General features: G+C 40.0%; 1 protein-coding gene across 3 annotated transcripts in view; it reads left to right on the forward strand.

Moving 5' to 3' along the window:
• Nucleotides 1–21448, forward strand: part of LOC149153244 (uncharacterized) — a 205991-nt gene that overhangs the window by 105955 nt on the left and 78588 nt on the right. For 2 of the 3 annotated variants that reach the window (XM_089440114.1, XM_089440115.1), the window contains exon 4: nucleotides 3782–3856. The exons of the other annotated variant lie outside the window; for it this stretch is intronic. In XM_089440114.1, the coding sequence (XP_089296240.1) occupies nucleotides 3782–3856 (75 nt within the window). The remainder of the gene's footprint in view (nucleotides 1–3781; nucleotides 3857–21448) is intronic. 3 annotated transcript variants of the gene reach the window in all.

The raw sequence follows: 21448 nt of genomic DNA on the forward strand, positions 1-21448 counted from the left end.
TTGAATGGGTTCACAAAACAGTGGGGTTCATTCATTAAAGGAGTCGTGGCATGGGAGAATCTCCTAACTTGGGATAGGTTGTGGGATGACTTCAACCTGGAGGAAACTCTTGAGGAGGCTCTTCATGGCAACCAGGCAAAAGGTGAAAGGGATGAGGAGAACGTTGCCCTTTCAGTTCATTTAAGAAATGGAAAGGGGGTTGCCAAACTAAACAAAGGAGAGGGAGGATCTTCTCAGGATGGAAAGAAGAAAGACATGAGCAAAGTCATGTGCTTTGCATGTCACAAGGCAGGACATTACGCGAGATATTGTCCAAACTTAAACATCTCCCTATTCTAACAATTCAACTTTCTAATATTTACATATTTACATAACTCACCAGATCCCTAAGGATTAGCTGTCTAACATTCCCCCCTTAATCTAAAGGGTTGTTAGTGAGCCCAAGCATCATCCTGAACTTTTCAAACTTTTCTCTTCCAAGTGCTTTGGTGAAGATGTTTGCGATTTCTTCATTTGTGGAACAATGTCTTAGATGAATTGTTTTGGCCTCTACATGATATTGAATCAAATGATACTTTGTGTTGATGTGTTTGGTTCGATCATGGAAGCTGGAATCATTTTATTCCAAAAGGAATGTTACCTCGACTTGCACGGGCAAAAAGTTGGAGGCACCATCCAATCTGTCCTCAAATCTTAGGTTAGCTTCTTCCATCCCTGAGATCAAAAGCACAAACTTCAGTGCTTAGTCCTTCCAGCTACAATAATGAAGCCCTCTAACTGCCAACTGCTAGTCCTTGATTTCGGCAGTTGATCTATTGCTGTAAACCCTCAAGGAACCCATTCTAAGACTAGCTTTGATACCATGCCAAATTTTCCAAAGGCCTTATATCACAGTGTTCCACAGGGACTTCCCCCTCCCCCCCCCCCCCCCACCCCCCCAGGGGTCTAGTTTCCCAGCGTCCTCGCGCTCCGGGGACTTGGGGACGGGAAGGGGTCGTTTCCCCATGCTCCCAAAAAACAGGGTACGCAGGGGGACGTGCCAAGGGGACGTTTCCTTGTGCTGAAGGGTCATTTTCGAAAAGGGGGTCGTAAGGGTCGTGGGGGGTCGAGGGGGGGTGTGGGGGGTTGAGGGGCCTGATTTTTTAAAATAAACTTTTGTCTATAATTAAAAATTAACATTAGTTTTAATACTTTAGGGTTTCAATTCGTTTTTTAATAAATTTAATTCATTATTCGCCTTGGCCCCTCACTCCATTTGCAAGACGTTCCTAGTTCCTTTGCAGCAGAGAGGAATTGGTCCACATATAGCTTCATCCACTCTATCAAGAGGAACAAGCTTACCTCTAAAAGAGTGGAGAAGTTAGTTGCTGTGCATAGTGCCCTACTTCTTGAGCATAGGAAAACACCTGAGTACTTGAAGGGACCAACAACACGATGGGATTTTGATCCAGAGGATGATGCACAAGTAGATATGGAGGAGAGACTTGATGAGAGACAGATGGGGTTGGTTGGTGTGCCACTTAGCATGTTTGAGAATGCTAGTGATTCAGATTCAGATGGTGATATGGTCGATCCTGATTTATTCATGCAGCAGCTGGATGCAGAGACTAGCGGGGCATTACCTTGAGGCTTGAGCAAAATTATGCTCGTTTATCTTTTGATATGTTGATGTTCTTATGTTATTCTGACTCTACAAAATTTTGACTCTTGATGTATCAGATTTGACTTTAGTCTTTTATAATTCTATAAAATTTTGACTCTCGATGTATGATGTCTCAGACTTGACTTTTATAATTTTATGTCAATATTCACTGTTCAGTATTCAATGTTCATAGTAGGAAGTAGAACATCAATATGGTTTACGCTTTAATCATAATGTATGATGTATGATTATAAATTAGGATTTTAAATCTATATGATATTAGATAATGATATTCATATCAATGATCATGCTTTGCAGCTTTTCAATTCAAAACCAATTGTCATAGTGGACTCAATTTACAAATTATATTTTACATTTATAAGTTTTTAAGACCCTGATGTCCCCCCACGTTTCCTAAAAATTGGTGGGGAGCTTTTGCATAGGCCGCTCCTGCGTATCCTCGCTCCCTTGCCCCCTCGTCCCGGAACCTTGGTGGAACATTGCTATATCACTGTTGTCCTCTGTCTCTTTTAAATAAAATAAATCAGATCTAAACTTACTTAATGACAGAAATGAATATTTCTGAACATGCAATAATCACACATATGGCTGAAAAATGCACAGCGGAAGCAATCGATGAATAACATACATGCACAATGAATTTTCCTTTTAAATCAGCTTATCAAGCCAATGATCAATGCTTACAAGGTACTTCCACAGTCTACTGTAACTTGGCAGCTGTACAGTAAACAACAGACTACAGAGCAGAGAAGTATAACGTGCTGAAATAGAAGTATGGGTCTGTAGAAGAAAGAAGGTAGCAACTACTGCTCTACAACTGTATGATGCTGCTGCTGTATGGATTCCCTCTTGCTGTTTGTTGCAATGGATTTGCACTTTCTTCTCTTAGATGCACTGCCCTTCTCTTGTTCTCCACCTCTTTCATGTGTTTTTATTTGTGTTTCAACTTCTCCCATCTTGTCCTATCTATGCTTTGAGAGAGATAATTAATCTCCTCAGTCTTAGTAACTAATTTCCCTTATCTTAGTAACAAATCTCTTTATTCCTAGCAACCACTTTATCTCAACAATGAGGTGTATGGCTAAGATTAAAACAAAACTAATTCACTATTCTAGAATATTTTATTTTGATTTTTAAGACTAGAACATGGGAAATTTGATGTTCGCTTTTATTTAAGTGAAATTTCAAGATGGTATTATTTCCCATTTTTATTAAGAGGTCACTAGATGTTGTCTTGAACTACTGCTCACACATTCACACCTAACTTGTGCAAGAAGCTCCTGTTCAAGCTATATTTCTCAACAATAATGATATATAGATGTAAGAGTTTTCAATACACACACACTAGAACTGATATAAAAACATTAAAAAAGAGAATTAAAACAATTATTTATGAATATAATTCTCGCTAAAATATTCTATCACTCCATAACTGAAAGTAACTAAAAAGTTTCATAATTGAGTTATTCAACCATAAAAATGGGATCCTAAAAAGCCAACATCTTTAATCAAACCATTGTTTAAATTTTAAAAATATTACGAGTATATATTATTTCTGATTGGATTCTTGATTTTCATTCTAAGAAGAGGAGGTCCAGTGGACTAGGTAGGTGCCGGATTCCTTAAAAGAAATCATTAACATAAAAATAAGAAGAGATATATATTAATTTTTTTTTTAAATAAATATATATAAAGGATTGAAAGGCTTGAGTATCATGTCAATTACTCGGGAGAGTTTTAGGCTTAATTTTTTATCCTTTCCTTTAAAATTTCCAGGTCCATCTAGTTTTTGACCATCCTTATTTCCTTCTCTCATGCAACTTTAGCTGTTACCTTATTTCCTTCTCTCACTCAACTTTATTTGTTAGATAATGGAGACAATTAAATTTTAAATGCTTCATTTTGAAGAAATTGTGGAACTAATTTTGTCAATCAAAAGCAGTTTGGTATAAGAATTTTTAATTATGGAAATGTTGTTGTGTTTCAAGGGTGCATGTTGATCCTGATTGTGATTCACTGTTTTGTCACTTTTAATATTACTTTATTGCTATCTACTTTTCTTTTATGAAAATACATAAAATACAGTGAGCTCACAATGCTTTGAGTTTGCCATTTCAGGAGTTTGAGAAATATTTAGATCGCAATAAATATGCGATCATAAATGTGCCTCCAAATTTCATGTTTAAAGCCAAGGTATGCCTTTTGATTTGATCATAAACGTGATTTTGTAATTGGAGAATTCAATATTCTTTTTTGTTACTTATGGACCATGGTATGCATGGATTTGAATAGTGATTATGTATATTAGTTTTTTTCCCTTTGAAAATAGTTGAATCTTTCAATTAGTAAATAAAAGGAGTATATTGCATTTATGTTTGAGCAGCATTCTATTACATTGGTGTATAAGGTGACTTTCTTCATATCGTCCATACGCAGAAAACTTTCTTCCAAATCAAGTCAATACGTTACTAATCCTCATCATACAATAATGCCAAAAAGCAAAAAACCACATATACAGGATTTTTCCTGCTCTCAAAATATCTAGAACAGTCCTTATACATCATTCTATCATCAAGCTGAAAAATTTCCAACACTGTATTCAGAAAAGAAGTAAAACTTAGAACTGTCTCTAATAGCATATAGAGTAATGGATTTTTAAATGCCAACTAACAGCTGGATTTCAGACTCGATGATTCTTTGTTGGTACTCTATGATAAAATCCATGCTAACTCCCAGCAACAGACCATCCTTGGAAAGATCATCTCTCTGTATGTTGTGGAGGTATGTTGTGCTGGAAAGCAGTAATTCCATGCATTTCTTCTGGTCCAGAACCAAATGCAGCATTCGATTCCCCAGCCTGTAACATCCTCTCATTCAGTTTAAGATCACCTCAGAATCCCCAAGGACCTGCAACTTGCAAATCCCGTGATCCACTTCCAGCTTCAATAGAGTCTTCAAGGGCAGCAACTCTGCATAATTATCTGTGCCTCTGCCCATACCTGCTTGGAAGTGAAAGAAATGATTATTAGTTAAATATAATGAACCTCCAACACTCCACCTAGAATCACGATCTTGCCTGACTTCATCAAAGAAGCCCCAGCACTCTGACTTGTGTATTTGAGGCTGATTCAATATATCTTTGGTGGTTTGGGACATATTTTAAGCCTTCCAGAAACAGCTCAAATCTGGGATGCACATTGGAACGTATCTATCTTGGAAGATATCTGTATTGTGACCTAACTAGATACCCCACACAACCATGAAAATACTAGCTCTGAATATTTTCAGCTCTTTATCCTGCTACTAGTCTTTTAAGGCCTCCTCCAGAGTAAGACCATGCCAAGACCATGCCAACGACCCCTACAGCCAGTTGATACTTCCATCTCTTCCCACACTAGAACAACATAAGGACAATAATTTAATAAATGGTGAATTGATTCTCCATCTTGCTTACATAGTGTACATCTTCCCAGATCATTTCAAGTTTCAACTATGCTTTTGGAGCACATCCCAGGTTAGGGCTTTGTTCCGAGTAACAAGCCACATATAAACTTTGGATTTTAGAGGAGGGCCTTTACCTTCCATACTAATTTCCACCGCTAGGCCTCCTCTTCTTGATAAAGTCTTCAAACAATGGTTTATAACCTAATCTTGAAGTGTACCCGTTACCGGATTCCTAGACTATACAAGTACATCCTCCTCAACACTTAGTTTGATATGGCATTACTTGAGACGAGTGACATATGTCTTGCACATACCTAATCAACCTTTGACATACTTAAATCATCTCCAAATTTTCTATCCTGATTCCAAAATGAGGTTGTTAAGATTGTTAGAAAATCAGAAAGGCAGAAAGATTTTCTTATTATTACGATTCTTTATATCTTCTTTCTTTTAGTTCATCATTTTGATTGCTGGTAGCATCGAATGCACTCTAGCCTCAAGATTTTGCAAGGAGGCTAGGACACATGCATTCCACAATACCTAGAAATCGTTTTGGGAAATTCCACCTGGAAGAGGTTTAATTAAAATTATTAATTATTTTAATGGGCACCTAAGTCTAAACTTAGGAAGTTAAAATAATTAAAGTGTATTAATTAAACTGGGTGTGAATCTTCTAGAAGAAGACAAGGATCAAGCCAAGATGATCTGAGCCATTGATTAGAATCTAATTTGGGCCGTTGATTGATCAACGAGAAGATTATAAGAAGAGGCTTGATGGGCATTTGGAAGATACATCGAGTGAGATCAAGAGATCGATTTCTCAAGAAAGCAGTGCAATAGTTGCAAGAGAAGTCATCGAGGAGATTTCTTATAGTGAGGGGAAGGGATAGATTTCTGGTTGGAGAGTTTCCTGATTCGGGGATACATTTCAGAGGAGGCAGAGAGAGATCCAGAAGAGGCAGCGTAGAGCCACGCTGGGCAGCGTAAAGCCACGTTGAGGCAGCGCAGAGGCCTTGAGGAGATTCGTGAATTTGCTGAGGAGCAGATCAGATCCAGTGCCAGGAACCAGGGTGTGAGACCGGAGGGCCAGAGGATAGAGCATCTAGCCAATAGATCGATCAACCAGAAGGAGTGACGTAGTCCCTATTAGTTGTGACGCAGAGCAGTGCAGTGACTGCGTAGAGGCAGCTTGGGGCTAGCCATTTAGTGCCTGGATCAGTGTTGAATCTCCAGTGATAGTGTGAGGTATTTCTCACTAATTCTCTGCTAGCCAGATTCTCTGTATCAGATAGCCAGTAAGGCATCCAAAGATTGTATTAAGAAACTACTGCATAATAATTAAAACCCTTAGCTGCTGCACCGGTTTTCTCAAGTTGGTTTTTCCGAGGACATTGTCCAAAAACAACGGTGTCAATTATGTGTGTGCTATTTCCTTCTTGCTCAGTACTTGTTTCCGGAGTATTTTATGTTGTGAAGGCTGCAGTAGATTTTATTTTGATGTTTACTGTGTAACATTGTAAATAACTTGATTCATAAATTAACAAGTAGGAGACACCTAATCTGTTGCTGCAGTAGGGAATTGCTTAACCGATTTTTCACATGGTATCAGAGACAGGTGAAGTAGGAGAGTAGCGCTGGAAAAGCCCAACGCTGAGCTGAAGAGGGAGATTGAAGAGCTGCGTAGGCAGCAGATCGAATCCCCAGAAGGATTGCACTGCCTAGTGCCAGGAGGGAAAGATTCTCAAGGAAAAATCTCTCTCTGACTGAAAGATTTTCTAGATCAAGATTTGTCAGCGGCAGAGGGAGCAGCGCTGCAACAACTTAGGCGAAGAGTAGTCTTTAGGTGGGACACAATTTTTCCATAGTAGTTGTTGGGGCTGAAAAGCATCAGAAAAAGTAGAAGGCAAATTGAGGGAATTTTTTCCTCAGAGGACTTCTATCCAATAAGTCCAAATTTTCGAAGCAGAGTAGCAGTAGTTGTGTGCGAGATTTCTCATTCCAGAAGGGAGTGTGAATAACTGGGCAACAATTGTGTAGAGGAAAGAGGGAGCAATTCGATTTTTTCAGGGGAAATGGCAGCAACAAGATTGAGAGATCAAGGTCGGTTGGACGAAGCCTCCAACTATGTGATATGGAAGGCTAGGATCTCGTGCCTTCTAAATGAGCATGATCTCAAGATGTATGTCAATAGTGTGGTAGTTGTGTCCGCCGATGCAGATCCACTCAAGAAGTACAAGGATGATATGGCAAAGATTAATAGGATCATTCTCGATGGAGTTAGAGATCATGTAGTATCCCATATAGCTGGCAAAGACATTGCCCGACAGATCTGGGAAGCGTTAGCCACGCTATACGAAGGATCTTCCGAGCAGCGGAAGATGTACTTGGAGGAGAAGTTGAGATGCATGAAGATGCATAAAGGGGAGCGAATAGACCCCTTCCTTAAGAGGCTTTAGGAAGTCTGGGATTAGCTGGCTTCAATAGGGTCAGGGCCCCAACCTATAGAGTTTGTTCGATTAGCGTTGAATAATGTTTCTGAAGATTGACAAGTGTTTGTCCAGAGCATCCTGGGCAGAGAACACCTGCCAGATTGGGAACGTGTATGGGTTGATCTGCAACAGGAGGAGATGAGGTGTGATCTGGTGAAGGCCATAATCAGTGGCAGTAGCAGCAGTGGGATGAAGGTCGTGAAGGAAGAGGAGGATGTGGCCCTTGCATCAAAGGGGTAGCAGAAGTAACACTAGAGGAAGAAGGAAATTTCGAAGATCAAGTGCTTCAGGTGTGGTGAGATGAGCCACTATAACACTCAATGTCCTCTCAGAAAGAGGGACAAGGAGGAGAAGCAAGATCAGCAAGCTGCATCTGTAGATATTGATAGGATTTCCTTTAGGCTGGAGGAAGAGTTTGCCATGATTGCCGAGATGCCTCCACGGCTGAGGTGGGGTGATCTAGAGCTGTAGCTTCAGAGAGCTACAGGATGGGCAGGATCCTTGAGGAGTCCACCACTTGGATCAAGACCTTGCTACGGGAGCCCATAGTTAGCAGTAGTAGGATGGACCAATGAAAATTGGTGCAGTTAGGTCCCAGAGTGACAGATGTAGTGGCTAGTAGCAGTCAAATATTGAATAGCGCAAAGTAGAGTTGGCACAGAGCAGAGTGAGCAGCAACACAAAGGCTTCAGTGACAGCGCAGAGGCTAGCAGGAGTCAGAACTCAGACGACAGATGCATCATACTGAACACATTTAGTTCAGTATTTTGGATGTTTTTCCGTTGCAGATGTTGTAGTTGCAGCATCAATAGAGTTGCAGTGTAGATGCAGTAGTTGACAACAGTTCAACAGAGTTAGCAGCAACACGGATGCAACGCAAATCAAAGTTGCGTAGTAGTTGGTGGGCAGTAGAGCCAGACATCAGCAACGCAACAAGAGGTGTTGTAGAGTCAGAGTGATGCTTCAGTTGGTTGCAACACTAGAGCACATTCCTCGCTAAGAGGGAGTGTTGATTTCTGGTAGCATCGGATGTGCTCTAGCCTCAAGATTTTGCAGGGAGGCTAGGACACATGCATTCCACAATACCCAGAAATCGTTTTGGGAAATTCCACTCGGAAGAGTTTTAATTAAAATTATTAATTATTTTTAATGGATGCCTAAGTATAAACTTAGGAAATTAAAATAATTAAAGTATATTAATTAAATTGGGTGTGAATCCTCTAGAAGGAGGAGAGGATCAAGCCAAGATGATCTGAGCCATTGATTAGAATTTAATTTGGTTCGTTGTTTGATCAACGAGAAGATTATAAGAAGCGACTTGATGGGCATCTGGAAGATACATTGAGTGAGATCAAGAGATTGATTTCTGAAGAGAGCAACGTAGCAGTTGCAGGAGAAGTCATCGAGGAGATTTCTTGCAGTGAGGGGAAGGGATAGTTTTCTGGTTGGAGAGTTTGCTAATCCGGGGATACATTTCAGAGGAGGCAGAGAGAGATCCAAAAGAGGCAGCGTAGAGCCATGCTGAGGCAGTGCATAGGCCTTGAGGAGATTCGTGAATTTGCTGAGGATCAGATTAGATCCAGTGCTAGGAACCGTGTTGTGAGACCGGAGGGCCATAGGATAGAGCATCCAACCAACAGATCGATCAGCCAGAAGGAGTGACCCAATCCCTATTAGTTGTGACGCAGAGCAGTGCAGTTACTGCGTAGAGGCAACTTGGGGCTAGCCATTTAGTGGCTAGATCAGTGTTGAATCTCCAGTGATAGCATGAGGTATTTCTCACTAATTCTCTGCTAGTCAGATTCTCTGTATCGGATAGCCAGTAAGGCATCCAAATATTGTATTAAGAAATTACTGCATAATAATTAAAGCCCTCAGCTACTGCACTGACTTTCCCAAGTTGGGTTTTTCCGGGGACATTGTCCGAAAACAACGGTGTCAATTGTGTGTGTGCTATTTCCTTCTTGCTCAGTACTTGTTTACGGAGTATTTTATGTTGTGAAGGCTGCAATAGATTTTATTTCGATGTTTACTGTCTAACACTGTAAATAACTTGATTCATAAATTAGCAAGTAGGAGAAATCTAATTAGTTGTTGCAGTAGGGAATCAGGTAACCGATTTTTCACACATCAAGCAATTACCAAAGTAGCAACACATAAAATAATAGACACCAGATGTAGGCACTATGCCAGGGTAAAACCCCCTCGAGGGGAAAACCCAGTCAAGGAATTCTTCCTTTCAATAGTATTCTTTGAGACTCTTCACCCTAGACCAAGACCAGATCTTCCCTCCACACCAAGTCAACCTCCTAGAATTTCAAACCCCTTCTAGCAACTTCGACTAGGAAGCAACTTTCGGCAACAGTGAAACTTGGAAGACTTCGATCTTCGAATCCAGCACACGAAATAGAGAGAGAGAGGCACCAAAATTTCGATTTTTCTTTTCTTCTTAGACTTCCCCAAACTCGCACTTACTTCGGCTTCCCGACAACAGACTTCTCACTTTTCCTAGCTACAAGAGATATTGAACTTCTTGTGAGAGAGTGATGCTCCAAATGACTTTGCCTAGCTTGTATTTATAGGCTTCTTGTGGGTTGAATTAGGGTCCTTAGGTTGACTTGATCTCTCTTCTAGATCGACTTGGTGTGGAGGATACTTAAATCATATTTGACTCAATACTTAACCTTTTTACATGATTCAAAAGCCCAAGAAGGGTCTCTTTAAAAGTACAATGACTCTATTGACTTAGAATAAATCCTAGAAGTCCTCAATGGGGGCTTTGACTTAAAACATGGTGACCTAAGCATGAAACCCATGCTTTAATAAGTCACAATAATGATAATAAAAATTCTTTTCTTTATTCTTTTGACAAGTACATTACATGATGACTTAAATACATTAATGAAGACCGAACATAGTTACATTTTCCAACACTGCCTCTTAACTAGAGAGGTATTCATAATGTACAAATACAATAGAAGATCTCAAACTATATGAACCATGAAGAACTTTAGGCACCACAATGCCATGGACTAGATTCCTGACCAGGGCAATCTATCAAAGTGGGAATAAGATGGACTCAAGCTTTCAACCCCTCTAGGTACCATCAGGCTTACTTGCTAACCACCAACCCAAAGAACCACCAACCGAAAGATCCAGGTGTGTATCCAAAAACAGAGCTTAATAACCAACACCACCTTTCCAACTTCAGGACATCAACACAAAGTGTTGGCCAGATGTCCTCCAGGCAATGCTTCACTCACAAAGCCTCAACACTCCTTGATCCAGCAGATCAAGGACGACCAATCTCTCCCAATCAAACTGAGTGGTGACCAACATGCTATGAAAACCTTCGAGAGATTCACTTGTACAAACACAAACCCAATTGATAATATACTTTCACATGTACATAATCAAATACAAACCTCGGGGGTCGTTCTAGATGTTGCTCCTTAACTCAGTAGGACTATCAACTGAACCATTGACAGAAGATCCTCAATTATATATTTTCCTACTTCTCATGTAGCATCATATCCTCCAAAATTCATCAATCAAAACCAAGTTATGCCCTCCCTCTCATCCATGAAGCATCTCTTCATTCTAACTCCTCCTTAATCTTAAGGGGATCTCTTCTATGCAGGCTTCCAACTATTTCATTAGAGTTATTATCATCCTCATCATGCTTGTCACAACGAGCATCTTCACCAAGTTGAAGATTGTGTACCTGCACAACTTAGATAGCAAGTACAACCAAAACTATAGAAGCATGAAGTTAGCCATATTAGAATCACGGAAGAATTTCAAATTTATGGATATCAGATGCCCAGACTTAATTACAAGCAAGAGAAATATACTCTTCAACATCTTGCTAGGGACTTTGTCATAAACCCTATACTACTTCATAACAACTTTAATTCCATCTAGGGTTTCAATGTTTCTTCCAAAGGTATGACATACCTTACTACAACATATAGCAAACCCTAGAAACAATTCAGACAAATATAAAGCATCCAACAACCTTTCAAAATTCATATGTTAGACTTCTCACCAGGGTTTCATAAAAGTCCTAGTTTTGATATAAAAGAGTTAATCAAAACAAATCACAGCTTAGTCATTAACATGACCAGCTTCCACTAGGGTTAGTTGTAAACCCTAGATTTCCGATCAACCATCAAACCCAACCAAAACTCTGATGTCAACAATCTTATACAAATCTCAAATTATCATATTGTCATCATACATCAAGGATTTTTTACTTCTACTAAGGTTCAACCCTAGAATTCCATTTTCACAATCTTAATAATCACAAATAGATTTCAGATTGTTACATACTAGACAATTTAACTACTACTAGGGTTTAGCTGCAAAACTTTAGATTTCGAAATATCATCATCCTAGAATCTCAAACAAGGACTTCCATTAAATCCTAAAACTTGTGACCATCAATAACCAGGTCAACACACATATCTAGGAATTCATAATCATTCATAAGCATATCATATGTTCGACACCATTAATACATCTCACCTGGACCAAGCTAGGGATTCGACCAAAAGGACATATCTATATATACCTAGGGTTTCATCATTATGCATGTCATGAGTTAGTCAAACCCGACTTCACAAATATCAATAGAAGTTAGACATATAACAAACTTGATTGGACTAGGGTTTGATTAGACAAACGCACACATACTAAGGAAATCATTTTAAGACTTTATAATGGTCTTGCTTACAGTTTCCACCAAACCCTAATGAGTTAGGGTAACAAACCCAACATTACAAGAACTTCAAAGGTTTAAGATTTTAGACCTTATCATTCAACCCTAACAAGTTAGGTTTTCCTGATCATACCAAAATTCCAAATTTGACATCATCAATAAAACTTCAAATGACATTTCAGAATATCCCTAAGTAGTTTAGGGTTTCAGACATTCACATTAGCATACCCTTCGTTTAGGGTTTTCCAAAACCTGTCTACGGTTCTACAAAATCAATTAAGAATATGAGTGGGGTGGGTAGATTTATCGAAGTGATGAATCACCTAGAACAAGAATCATTATGATTCAATATAGCTAGACGTAAGAATGTTAGTAATAGACTGTAAAATGAATAATCCTTTAATATAAAGAAATCAATGTATTATAGTTTAAGGCATACTTTGTCTCTTGAAAAACCTTTCCTTGGGTAGCTCTCTTCAAACTCCTTTAGGATATAGCAAGTGTCTTCCTAATCAAGACAATAGAAGGAGAATGGTGATTAGTATTAATATAATCAAAACTTAAACAAGTACATGAAACCAAAAACTGAAAGGAGATGAGATACTTATCTTTGGGAGTTGTTGGGGGCTCCCTCCAAAGCTTTGAGGGATACCTACAAACTTATAAAAACAATAAAAATGTCTTTTCCAAAATATGTTAAAGCCTATAAATTCTAAAACATCAGAAATACAAAACTAGAATATCTAAGACTAAAAGCAAAGGACTTAATAGTGTAAGTCCCTTATATCAGATTCTTCGGGTTTTGCTTTCTTTGGGTCTCCTTCAACAATGTTAGCATAATCTCTATCTCTCTTCTTATTCTTTGGATTGTCGGGACAATCACTCTTGTAGTGACCCTTCTTATGGCATTGATAACATTCTATCTTGGACATGTCAACTTTCTTCCTTGGTCCTTTTGATTTCCTTCCTTTGTGTTGAGAAATGTAGGCATTTGATACTCCTTCAGGATTGGCAACTAATGAGATCCTTAATTCTTCTTGATTGCAGGCAATCCACAGTTCTTCAAAAGTGGGAGCTTCCTTCCAACTGTTAAGACCTGCAGCAAATCCACCCCAAGAGGATGAAAATCCTATTAGGGCAGTGATCACGAGTTCTTTATCTGGAACAATTTCATTAATGGCAAAAATATCATCTTTGATTCTTGAAGGAGGTCACAATGTCTTCTTTAGTCATCTTCGTGGTCCTTAATTCATTCTTTAAGCTTGCCACTTGACCAACGCTCTTAATAGTGAATAATTTTGACAAGGCTTCATACATTTCCTAAGCATGGTCGATGTTGGCTATAAAAGGGACAAGATTGTCCTTTATTCCTTCTACCATTAGAGTCATGGCCACCAATTATAGTTCCCTAAATTTCACTTTATCAGCATCATTGGAATCCTCTATAGGCTTATTTACTTTTCCTTTGACCAAGTCTAGCACATTGTTCTTTTCAAGGATGAGGTCAATCCTCTTCTTCTAGGACCTGTAGTTTGAGGCCCCTTCAAGTTTGTTCTCTCCCTTGATTGTGTTAGACATCTTCCTTGAATATAGTAGATTCCTTCCTTAAGATAATCCTTTTGAATAGTTCCTTGATCAAGTGCTTGAGACTACCTTTTTCTTCCTTCTTCACCAAAGCTCTGATACCATGTTAGAAAATCAGAAAGGAAGAAATATTTTCTTATTCTTGATAATTACTTGTGATGTTTCTTATTATTACGATTCTTTATATCTTCTTTCTTTTAGTTCATCAAGAAATTACCAAAGCAGCAACACATAAAACAATAAACACCAGATGTAGGCACTATGCCAGGGAAAAACCCCCCTCGAGGGAAAACCCGATCAATAAATTCTTCCTTTCATTAGTATTCTTTGAGATTCTTCACCCTAGACCAAGACTAAACCTTCCCTCCACACCAAGTCAACCTCCTTGAATTTTGACCCCTTTCTAGCAACTTCGACTAGGCAGCATCTTCGGCAACAGTGAAACTTGGAAGACTTCAATCTCCCAATCTAGGACACGAAACAAAGAGAGAGAGGCACCAAAATTTTGATTTTCCCTTTCTCCTTAGACTTCCCCAAACTTGCACTTACTTCAGCTTCCCGACAACAGACTTCGCACTTTTCCCAGCTACAAGAGATATCGAACTTCTTGTGAGAGAGTGATGTTCCAAATGACTTCGACTAGCTTGTATTTATAGGCTTCTTGTGGGTTGAATTAGGGTCCTTAGGCTGACGTGGTGTAGAGGATACTTAAATTATATTTGACTCAATACTTAGCCTTTTTACATGATTCAAAAGCCCAAGAAGGGTCTCTTTACAAGTACAATGACTCTATTGACTCAGAATAAATTCTAGAAGTCCTCAATGGGGACTTTGACCTAAAACATGGTGAACCAAGCATGCAACCCATGCTTTAATAAGTCACAACATTACATGATGACTCAAGTACATTATTGAAGACCGAACATAGTTACATTTTCCAACAAAGACACCCATTGTTTGATCTAAAGTGCATATACCTAGATTTTGCAGGGTTCCTCTCAGAGCTTGAGGAAGTTGGAAAATACTTCTACTTCGTACCCAAGGATCAACTCCCATTTTAACTTTGTCCCCTTATCAAACTTTCCTAACAAGCCAATCTCGAACCAAAGGGAAAGCCAAAACTAATTCCTTCTAGACTATAGACTTGTTACCCACTAAAAGTGGGTAACCCACAGGAGAAATCATTTTCTCCTTATTTCACAGCCTATTAGCCATAAACCTATGATGGCCAACAGGTAACATTATGCTAGAGTTCTCCATCTATTGCTTTGGTTAGTGCTCTCTCTCATTTGGCATTCTTCTTGAAGGAAGATGGGTCATCTATTAGTAGGTACTCTAACCATTCTAGCAATCATGTGCTTTTGTTCAATGTTATAGGAATATTAATATGGATCATGGGGAAAACTGCGTGATAGATCGATTTCGATTGTTTTCTTGTTTCCACTCTTCGCTTAGGAGGTTAGTCTTTGACTCTAGTCTAGTGGGATCTCTTCTTAGGCCTCAGGTTTTAGGAAGGGCACTATTGGGGAGGCATTGATCAATATAGCGTGTCCAAGGTAATCCATACTTACCATTTTCCATCTCTCATGATTAACCATCTCCATTCTTCCGATTGGTATTCATTGGTCATTAGGATTAGCACCCTATATCCACATCATTGAATCAGGGCTTAGAAACTTGGTGCCAAAGGTTGATGCAATTGAAAGAACAATAAAAGCATATGAGGCCACAATGAAAGAAAATGTAAGATGCAATAGATGGTTGGGACATTTTTAGCATGTGGAAAGAGCCTAACATGAGATCTACCCCGTCATTAGCCATCACCCAGTTCCTCAAACATTCAATGCTTCATCTAAATAAAGTAACTCTTGAATGTCCCAATCTCGATGAGTGAGAAACTGCTACATCTTAAAGGGGTATTGGGAAACATAAAGCGAGCTTGGGCTCCTAAGTTATTCATCAAATAAAGGCAAATCATTAAAGTAAAATGTGCACCAGAGGGCAGGCCAAGAAAAGGGGTAACTCATGTCACCATTATTGCTCCCTCCTTACATCATTACACTCTAGATGTTGGACCCCATTAGTTGCTCACATGGTTGTGGCATCTTCCTTGAAGCTTCTCTCGTTCCATGACCACCATATCACACACACCAATGGATTGATGGGTCAAACCGGGACATGTCACTCCACATTGATGTTGGAAACACCTAATATGGTTGTTGTCCTAATCATCCCTAACATAAGAGAGGTAACTTGTTTACAAATCCTAATCTAGTTAAACATTTGAAGGTGAGTTTTGTGTGACGTATTTATGTGTCCCAAGCATTAGATATGGTCCACTATGATGCATAAAGAGTTTCATGAAGCCAATTAAGTTGATCTCACTCGATCTTGGGAGGTTTTGTTCAGATGGTTTCACATATGTAGTAGAGATCCTTTGAGGGATAACTTGACTCTTCTTCAACACCTTCCAAAGGGTAATTTTCACCGTTCCGAGAATAGACCTAACTTTGTGGCCCCAACATTGCCCCTCCAAAGATGAGCATTAGGTTTTCAGCAACTTCCACATGCCACCACACCTCTTGATGAACATCTAGATGTTGAAACACCAAGCTTGAAAGCTTAGATGTTAGACTATTTGATGATGTTCCTAGATGGACCCAAGATGCCCCTAGGCCTTGACCCTATTTGATGGACGATACCTTGTTTCGAAGCTTAAATGAGGATGGTTATCACTGAGATGACTTGGGAGGGTTAGCACAACGCTCTTTGATGCCCATGCTTGCCCTTGGTGGTGCCACATCACCCCTATATGCATGGAAAGGATGATGTAGGCTTCATTTTGGATGACATCATGGTGGAGGAGGTGCCTTTGGAGATGTACACATACACTTCGAGATTTTATTGGAGTGAGGAGCACTCTGGGACCATTGCCTCACTTCCTTGATGCACTATTTCCTATTTTGGAGGATGATCTCATGGTGGAGATAATTTTTCTACCACATGTGTGGGTTATTTTTGGCATATTGTTATGTTTTAAAGCGATTGCAAGTTTGGCTTGTGAGCTTTGACCTAGTTGAATGCTTAAGCAAACTTATTTTAGGGCTTTGCTTGTAAAATTATGAAAAGTGACTTGGTTACCCTCATATAGATAGAGAGGAGTCACTTTTCATTTTCATCATCATCATCATTCATCACACTTCTTCCCTAGAATTGCGCACTAAATCTTGTCTTCTCTTTTACTTGGTCATAATGTAGATCGATGGTGCAAATTTGTCTTTGGAGAAGGATTTTTTTTGCATGAGAAGGTTTCTTTAGGATGAATTAAAGAGAATTTTGTGGAATTTTTTTATGTTTATTGTCTATCTTTTAAATTTTGTGTGCCATCTTATGTGAATTAGGGTTTCTATGTGTGCCTTGTTTGAAATTGTAATATTGATCTTGAAATCTTGATTCTTCATGCTATACGAAGTTGTTTTCCTCTCCTCTTGAGATGAAAACCCACAAATCACCTCTTCTTATAGATTCTTCAAATGCCGAATTCCAAGACCTCTAGACCAAGACCAATACGCTTTTAAGACCAAGTCAGACCTTCTTGATGACGCACTTCTTCTATCCAAGTCAAAGCAAGTCAAATCTCTTCCAAGAGCACAGCTTTGACCCCCAACTTCAGATTTTTGGCCCCCACTGCAAGTCTGAAAATTTCGCCCCCTTGCAACTAGCTGCAACTTCATACATGTGGGAGAATTAGGGCTTCTTAGGGCTTCCTCCTTCCTTCACTTGGACTACTTCTTCTTCTATGCCTTATGAGAGATCAAATTATCCAATCCTCTTCCAATCTCGACCCTTTCCTTGCTTCTTGAGAACTTTGGCCTTGATGCTGCAGAAACCCTAGCTTACCTTCGCATGTGTGGGAGAGAGAGTGCAAAACCCCAAAAAAATTCATCTTCCTTCTTCCTTCGCTTGCCTTCTTTGTTAAATTATGGTATGTTCTATGCTTAGAGCAGTTTACTTCGAATCTTTTTATTAGCCACTGTTTAACAATCACATAAACATAAAGTAAAGTGCAGTAGAACATTAATTGATCGACAAAAAACAAGCCAAGACAAGAGACACAAGATGTGGCGGCTAGCCAGGGACAAACCCCAATGTGGGGAAACCCTTTGACCAATTCTTCTTTAATCTTCAATAGTTTAGCAGAGAGAAATAATACAATTCAGAATTTTGTAATTTTATAACAACAGCAACAAACCCTAAATCAGCAAAGTCAAACTTGGTCAAAACAACCCCAGATTGACTTATAGTCAACCTTGAAGAACTCGGTCTTCAACAACCAACCTCAGCAACCCGAAACAATCCACAATACTTAGTTAAACAACAATCAACATCTGGTCAAACATGCGACAACTTCTTGACAGTTAACGCAAGTCAAAGGAGTGGTCAAACCCGATCAAAAGAGCTGAACGGAACTGCGGCTAGCCTAGGAGAGGCTGCCCAACCCAAACCGCAATCAAGAAGGCCTCCACACTGGTCAACACAATCCAATCTGCCCACCTGCAGCTAGGTCAACCCAAGTCAATGCTACCCTAACCATAAATCAACGTCTTCCTTCTTTAGCCACACGTGAGAGAGAGAGAGTGGCTCTTCTAATGCGTAGGAGAGAGAGAAGATGTGAGATGAGGTGAGTTGATAATGACTCAACCTCTCTTGTACTTATATGATTTGCTGGGCATGTGTGCCACACATTGAGCTGTTGGCTGACCTTGACAATTTGTCAAGTAAATGCAAATAAATTCATATCTCCATAATTACTTGTCAGAATCAGATGATCTTTAGATCAATCCTACACCTCTTGACAAGAGGAATCTAGGAAAAATATCAGCTACCATAAATAAGGTGACCCACATTGAGTTTGTCCCTAGTTTCCAATTTTAACACTTCCTCTCAACTAGGGAGAACTCCATCTGCTAATCTGTCAAACCATCGGTACTATATCTGTCATCAAATGCACTGCCTTGCACTGCTTGGCTCTTCTTTGCTTTGCTGAACTATGAAGAAGAAGAAAAGATCGAGGATGTATCATACCATCCTCCACTGACCCGAAGTCAGTCTTAGAGTGTGTCATACCACTCTCACTGATCCTAGATCAATGGAGGTCATCCTAGCATAGGGAGTATGGTAGATACAACAATGCGTCCATCGATAGTACTATTAATGGTCCCTAACCCCATTTCCCTACTCGTTGATCAGATGAGAGGTACTTCCCATGAGTCCTAGACTGCATGGGTAGGATGCCTCGATAGAAGAACTAATCATTCTCTCCATAGGATAACGAATCATCCTGTCCAACAGTCGCCATGGGAGAACTAATCATCCTGGCCCACAGGAGAACTAATCATCCTGTCCCACAGTTGCCACGGGGTGTCACAGGGGAAGGTTGAACCTTTCACCTTGTACATAGCGCACCACCAGGGGAGAGTGAGTCGCCTTGTGGTCGCATGTCACTCCAAGAAGTACCTCGCGCCCCTTGGATCTCCTAGAGCTCAATATATGTATCATACTCGACCCTCATAAGAGGACCTCTGAACGACACCAAGTCGTTCTCGGAAAGTCAAGAATTTGACCTTTCCCAGGGGCTTCGTCAAAATGTCAGCGACCTGTTCATCTGTACTGATATGTTGGAGCCTTATTGCTCCCCGCTGCACCATATCTCGGATATAGTGGTACCTGATATCGATATGCTTGGAGCGATCATGAAATACGAGATTCTCTGATAAACGAATCCCGCTCTGGTTGTCACACAGGATCACGGTAGTATCCAATGTAAATACAAACAGCTCATTGAAGAGCTTCTGCAACCAAACAGCCTCACAAGAGGCCATACTAGTAGCAATGTACTCTGCCTCGGCGGTGATCAAAGCCACCGACTTCTACTTCCTGATTATCCAGGATATCGAGGCAGATCCCAAAGAGAAACAACACCTGGAAGTGCTCTTTCGGTCCACCACACTAACTGCCCAATCAACATCGATATATCCATGTAGTCTCACATCTTCGGCAGTGTATCTCAACCCATGAGTGATTGTACCACGAAGATATCTCAATAGATTCTTGGCACCAATCCAATGTGTGTGTTGAGGCTCAACCATATGTTGACTCAACGTGTTGACTGCAAAACATATATCCACACGGGAGTTCACCAAGAACATCAATGCTTTGATGAGTTGGCGATACTCGGTAGCATTTTGTAAAACAGGTCCGGAAACACTATTGCTTAACTTGTTGAAGTCAAGCTCCATTGGGGTAGTCACGGGTTTGCAGTCCACCATATCGAATCTCTCCAATATCTTCACCACATGTTTTCTTGAGATAGGAAAATCTCCCCTGGCTTCTGCCAGACTTCTAGTCCTAGGAAATAGTTCATCAGTCCTAGGTCCTTCATCTCAAACTCAGAAGCCAACTCCCTCTTACATTTGCGAATGAGAGGGTCTGCACCTGTTAGAAAGAGGTCGTCAATGTACAACACGAGTATGAGAGGTTTGTCATCTTCAACCTTAAAGTAAAGGTTAGGGTGGGTTTCAGTCCTAGTGAATCCCAACTTCATCAAGTAGCTATCGATCCTCTCATACCACGCTCGGGGTGCTTGCTTCAACCCATAGAAAGCTTTCTTCAACTTGCACACATGAGATTCCTGGTCATGAATCTCAAACCCTTCGGGTTGTTCCACATAGATTTCCTCTTTGATCGAACCATGCAAGAATGCGGTCTTGACATCCATCTGATGTAGGTTCCATCCTTGCGAAGTAGCAAGGGATATGATTGAGCGGATGGTGGTGTATCAGGCAACAGGTGCAAATATCTTGTCATAGTCTATGCCTTCCTTATGAGAGAAGCCATGCGCGACAAAACGAGCCTTATACTTTTCAACACTTCCATTAGCTCCATGCTTTATCTTGTAAAGCCATTTTGAAGTGACAACGGATTTGTCCAGGGGTCTGGGGACCACATCCTAGACATCGTTTTTGATGATGGACTCATATTCCTCAGTCATAACATCCTTCCAGACTTGATGCTTGGCAACTTCTGCAAATGATGAAGGCTCATTTTGGATGATCGTGCTCATGATGGTAAAGTATCCCTGATACATGCTCGGCTTCTTACTTTCTCGGAAAGTCTCCTTAGGTGCAATGTGTCCTTCAGCATCATCAAGTGTCCCCCTCAGCCATGAAAGCCCCTTCCTATAATAGGAAGGCTCTTGCGGAGGGGATCAATAGGATCCATAGATTCTTCCACATTGGGCATCGTCTCATCTTCCTTTTCCTTCGGTTCCTTGGTGTCAGCTTCTTTAGATCCCCTTAGAGTAAGAAGATTATCAACTTTGCTAAGAGCCATATCTTCGTCAAAGGTGACATCATGGCTAATCTCGACTTCCCTTTGACCAACCACATAGATTCTATAGCCCTTAGTATTTTCGCTATAGCCCACGAAGATTCCTTTCTTTCTAGATGCACCCAATTTATTCCTTTTCTCCTTCGGCACATGAAAATA

This window comes from Pinus tabuliformis, chromosome 9 (assembly GCF_031772625.1).
Source record: "Pinus tabuliformis cultivar Carrire ecotype Pingquan chromosome 9, CPIR1, whole genome shotgun sequence".
Classification (NCBI taxonomy): domain Eukaryota; kingdom Viridiplantae; phylum Streptophyta; class Pinopsida; order Pinales; family Pinaceae; genus Pinus; species Pinus tabuliformis.